General features: G+C 34.7%; 1 protein-coding gene across 1 annotated transcript; it reads right to left on the reverse strand.

Moving 5' to 3' along the window:
* Positions 1-372: 372 nt before the first annotated feature.
* On the reverse strand, positions 373-2,601 carry LOC113356120 (putative F-box protein At3g10240). The gene is made up of 2 exons (XM_026599137.1): positions 2,359-2,601; positions 373-2,133 (listed from the first exon to the last, which is right to left on the reverse strand). Exons 1-2 carry the CDS (start codon positions 2,383-2,385, stop codon positions 652-654), a joined length of 1,509 nt encoding a protein of 502 aa, XP_026454922.1. The 5' UTR covers positions 2,386-2,601; the 3' UTR covers positions 373-651.
* Positions 2,602-5,807: the final 3,206 nt, after the last annotated feature.

A 5,807-nucleotide genomic window follows, 5' to 3' on the forward strand; every position in this document is an offset into this window, starting at 1 on the left:
AAAAAAAATTGTGCAAAAAAATTTATTGCTTTCAAATTTAATATTGTTAAATAAGTTAAATTCAAGCATGCGTATCGCATATGTGATGTGCTCTCGCTAGTAAAAGTAAAAGTAATGATAAGAGAGTTTTACGTTGCTGCCAAGATTGATTGGAGATTGTATAATGGAAGTGTAGCGACAGATTATGTACCATGTCTTGATAATATGGAAGCAATTAAAGGATTGAAATCAAGACAGACATATGGAACAGGGGCGGATGAAGGATTTAAGAGAGGGGACACAACCGAAAAAGTATACAAGACACCATAAAAAGACTAGGAAAAAAATTCATTGGGCATCATTGTGTATTGTGTATATCGAGGCTCAAAATCTACGCAGTACACACCACCTTCACAAAATTTATTTATACTTTATTTTATTGCAAAATTCATTTCTTCAAGGAAACTTAAATTAAATAGACATGGAAAATTACACAAGGCATAAAGGACATCAGAACAACGATTTAAAAGTGCATAGATGTTTGCCACCATGGACGACAAACAACACCCACGCAGGGGAGCTAAAAATTTGGTTTACACCGGATAAATGTTAAGAATATCAATAGCATTCATACCTGAAGCAGGTTCACAGTTTGTGCAGTACTGCAGCTTCTTATAGCGGCTGAGGTTGAGTAAGATGCCACTGCAGCTTCTTTTGAACAGGCAAAAGGCTTTCTGAGAAAGTGGTTAAGATAGACCTGTCTAAATCATAATGGTCTCGACAAGAGGAGGATATACTGAATTCCACATTCTTCTTGAAAGTCTTTTGGCTCCTATCATAAATATGACCTGTAAATTTCCTGTGCCCTCTATCTGATTCAATGAGTATTTGGTCTGTTCCTGCAATATCATGGAAATCAAGACTCCACCCTAGAGGCCAATGAAGTGGTACTGTTATCGACTCTTCAGTCCAACCTTCATCGATATTAGTGGAGGTCGTTGCAGCACCATCAGTAAAATTATGTGTAGGAGAATTAGTGGCACCAATAGCTGTTATATTCTCCTTACTGTCATGGTCATCAGAAAATATCCATAACTTCACAGTGGAACGACTCACTCTACATTTTAAAGTTAAACACCCTTTTATTTCCGCCAAGTCGACTAACAAAGGCACACATCTGTACTGGTTCATAAGCTGGTCTAAAATGAGCTTCGGTACATGGATCGTTCTAAATTTCTCAGATCCAACATCAAATGCCACAATGAACTCAGGACCACCAGCCAGCTTATTATGCCTAAGATTGCACCAATATATAGAACCATTTGCATAAACATGGTCAAAACCGCGAATATTGTAAGGTGGGACTACATCGATTCCTCGCCATTTACTGTCGCCCACTGTCAAGACCTCACAAGTAACATCAGACAAAGTTTTGATTTTTCTCCAAATACAGACTACTTTGTGTTCCTTGGTAGCAGGACTGTACCCAAAACCATACATCGGACCCTCTGAAGATTTATTGTTAGATTTAATCCACCTTGTTGTTTCATGGGTACTACCATTGTGTATGCAAACAGCCAAGGCTTTCATGTTGATGAAACAAATCAAACCATTAACGGGTTTCAGAATTTTATCATACGAGAATGAATTTGTCATCCGTGTAGTCTGTGTAATGGCTAATTCCCCATTTTTGCCTTCAACCAACTCTGCAGACCAGAAATACTTCTGTTTATGAACTTTTTTTCTTGGAAGCCTTTGAAACATGGGGGGGTTCCTTTCTCTTTCAGAGTTCGTGCACAAGCGCACATCTATAAATCTATATATGGCAAAGAGACGTGGCCGTGTTTTTGATTGATTAAGGTGTAAATCAATAAAGTATGGATCATCTTGAATTAACGACTTCCATTGCTTACATACGCACTTACACTGCATAAGTGATTTCACCGGGAGTCGGCTAAGTATCTGATACATTACGACGCTATCATCCATGACAAGATTCATACTAACAGGGTCTGCAGAAAAATTGATATCATTATTATTACCTCTGCGCTTCTTCCTTTTGTTCCTTACCCAGGTAATTTCACTTTTCAAGATGTTTCTTTTAAAAAGGCCATTGTTGATTATCCTGCTCCTCCTCCGTCTTACCTTCCCGCACTGTAGCAAATCATAACCAATTAAAACAATTAAAATCAGTCAAAAGAACTAAAATTAAATTGTGTATTTGAAGATAAAAGCTCTAGATTACCAAAGGACCAAAAACATATCTCGCAGTTTCAAAAAAAAATAAAATAAAAATCAATTGAACATGAAATTGTTCATAAAATTTATACCGATGAGATGCCCAAACAAAACAGAATAACTATGGCTTAAAATTCATACCTGATTAGACCTTGACGCACCCATCATCCTTCGCTAACTTCAATTTGAGAAAACATAAGTGATTTTCTGAACCTAATTAAACGAGGAAAGCGCCAGTTATATGTTGATAGTCTCCGACACTCATAAAATCCTTATACCAACTTTACCCAATTGATTGAAGATCGGCCACCGATTAAGCAGACCACTTGACCCTTGCATTCCCCGAATAAAAACCCTAGACCAACTATATATATTCGTAGAGACAGAACATACAAGAACTAGTAGTAGAAATAGAATAAAGAGTATTTTTGTTTCCTCGTTTTATCCCCCATCTAAACATCTTATTACACTAGAAACCTCATATATAAGTTAATTATTTGTACCCGTCATTCTGTTAACTAAGCCGTTAATTCTCACATGCGGTCACGTGAGTGAATTGTAGGGTATATGGGGATCGACTCTTGACTGGTTAAAGGTCATTTGGTCCGCTGTAAGTGAAAATTTTGGTTGAATTGATTTTTACTGCTCCCTCCGTTCCAAATTAGTTGAGCCATTTGTAGTTTGCACAATTATTAAGGCAAGGAGAAATGAGGAGTATGTTTATAAGTATGTTCTTATGGATAATAACTTGTAAAACTTAGTAATGATTTATCTCTTAAACTATACCACGGTTTTTCGTAAACTTTATACCGTTGAAAAACATTTTAAAACACCAACGTAACGAATATAAACATGGCTATCAAATTATACATATTTCTTATAGTAATAATAATCAATTAAAATGATTGTTTTAGAAATATCATCTTGATTAGTGAAATAGCTCATCTATTTGTGGGTCAAAATTTAAAACCAATTGACTCAACTAATTTGGGACGGAGGGAGTATTTGATAAAATTGTGTATATATTAGAGTTTCTCCAATGATGGTTGTGTGTCTTTCTTACGTGGTAACACAAACTAGACGTCCTCCTTCCTAGTTGGCGTTAAATCTTCCGAAAAGTTAGGAATCTTTTTTTTCAATCTCCTCTTTGAGTACTTAGATTTTCTTTCCTGATAAATCCGCAATGTAAAATTGATTGAAAGAGGGTAAAAGGAAAAGGATAAAAATTAAAGCAAATGATCGAAAAAGTGTTGGCATTACCGATAACTATTGCAGATTTGACGATTTTGTTTGAAGATCGTGAAAAGATGATTATACTCAAGATGTAAATAGTTTGCCGGAATTTATGCATCAAAAATGTTATTCATTACGCTTATGTTGAATATAGTTTTGATTACCATCTAATTCCTACTGAAATTTATTTTAAATACAGTCACGTATCATTTTGAATTTACCTACAGGCTACAAACTAAGAAAGTTCAAGAGTATGTTTATGTAGTTTTATTTCTGGTTGTAGTTTGTGGTTTTAAGAATTATCATGGATATATATATATATATTCCTCTTTAATCCAATAAGTCCTGAACCTCCATTAATATAATTTGTATAATGTACAAATTATGCGGCATGTAATGGAATATCATCAAAATGTTAGTTACATGATTGAATTTCATTTGGTGATAATTAGTACCTAATATGTATTGATCAAAGGGTTTGATCAAACATAATCGGTTAAAACAAAAAACACGATTTAATCCAAATTAGTTATGTAATCATATGATTTTGATTTTATATAACGTTATTTTAAGGGGCTTGTGAACAAGGGAAGACAAATCTCGTTGAAAAACAAATGGAAGAACTGAAGAAAAAAATTTGATAGTTTTAATTTGTAATTAAAATTGTTATAAATCAGATAAAATTCTGACTAGGATGGGTAAACTATGTCATGTCATCTACACATTCGTCTTAGAGGTTAGGGTTAGAGAAAGATTTTAGAAATTTTGGATGTTGTTAGAGCATTGCTCGGTCAAACTCGCATACGTTGCTATCTCAAGCATGTTTGTCAATGTTAGTGATCAAAACTATAAGTCTTGATTTCTAGACTATTTATAGATGTCTCGGACTAGGATATAGATAGTGTAGTTGAGCTTAAATCTCTCGATGTTTATCTCTTGAAGACGAAGAACTACTAAGGGTAGCTTGTGGAACTTATTCGATAAAATGTATTTGGATACTTGAACTTATCTATCACTTGGAAAGTCTATTTCTATTATCTCCTATATTGAGATATAAGTCGTGTTACGATATAGTTTTCTCTACACATTTGAGATTTCGAGCTGAGTATATCTCGCTTACATATTCTCGAAATATGTATTGGTAAGCTTTCTCTTCGACCAAGTTCATCTTATATCATGAGAAAATTGTCGAGTAACATCTTACATGGTTTGTGTGATACAATCATTTGGTGTAAGATTGGGAAGGTTTCAATAATGATTATTTCAATATCTTGAAATTGCTTTGATGTTAATAGTGTGTGAAAACGGCTATTAACATTATAGAAGAATGTTTCCATGATTGAAATAAAGAGTTGATGATGTAACCATCGTTGGATATAAGCATATATAATGTGTTCGCACATTAGTGTATAAGTCCATAAACCGGGAGACAAGAGTATGCATATGTGTGTATACGGAATTGGTGAAAGAGACAGGTTACTGGCGGAAGTTCTCAAACCGAGAATTTCTGTTGAGTTTGGTTTTGACAAAACTCTTTACTAGTCACCTTAAGTGTGCGTACCCGTACGCATATTGGCGAAAGTTTTTGAACCGAAAATTTCTGCTGAGTTTGGAAACTTTACAAACTCAAATACGGTTTCTTAAGTACGCATACTTAAGCTGGTTGCTTTGTCAAATCGGTCAAGTCCATGGACTCAAAAATTTAAATCATAAGGAACGCAATCTTTGCAAATCGTGGCTATAATGTTCATGATTGATTCAAGTGAATCAAACCGATTTGTTTTCAATTGTGTTTTCTAAACAATTGAACAACTTTTTAACTAGTTTCATTTGAGTCATTTGAACTAGTTATGGTTGAGATGAATAAGGTTGATATGAGAGTAATCATATGGCTAACCTCGGTTAACTATTAGTGAAACAATATGGTGTACACGTTTAGGTATGGCTACATAAACCTAAATGAGGGTACATTTCATTTGTGTGTAATAAGCTAAGTTCGATCTAACGATTGAAAGATATTAGCTTGGTTGAATCAGGTTTTTCATCTAACGGTGAATATTGAAGGTTCCCAAGGTAACTAGGATTGCAAACCCTGATTTGAAAACTATATAAAGGAGAACTCTAGCAACTGGGAAAACTAATCCCCACACCTCTTGTGTGTTACTAGTTGCATAACTAGAGTCGATTCTCCTTTAACCTTAGGTTTCTTCTCGAGCCCCTGTAGGTTAACGACTTGAAGACTTCATTGGGATTGTGAAGCCAGACCCAACTATTATCTTTGTAGTTGCGTGATCTGATTTTGCTGTTTCTATCGTGTTGAGTGCAATTGAAATAATTGGCCCGATATTTTATATCTC

This window comes from Papaver somniferum, chromosome 3 (assembly GCF_003573695.1).
Source record: "Papaver somniferum cultivar HN1 chromosome 3, ASM357369v1, whole genome shotgun sequence".
Classification (NCBI taxonomy): Eukaryota; Viridiplantae; Streptophyta; class Magnoliopsida; order Ranunculales; family Papaveraceae; genus Papaver; species Papaver somniferum.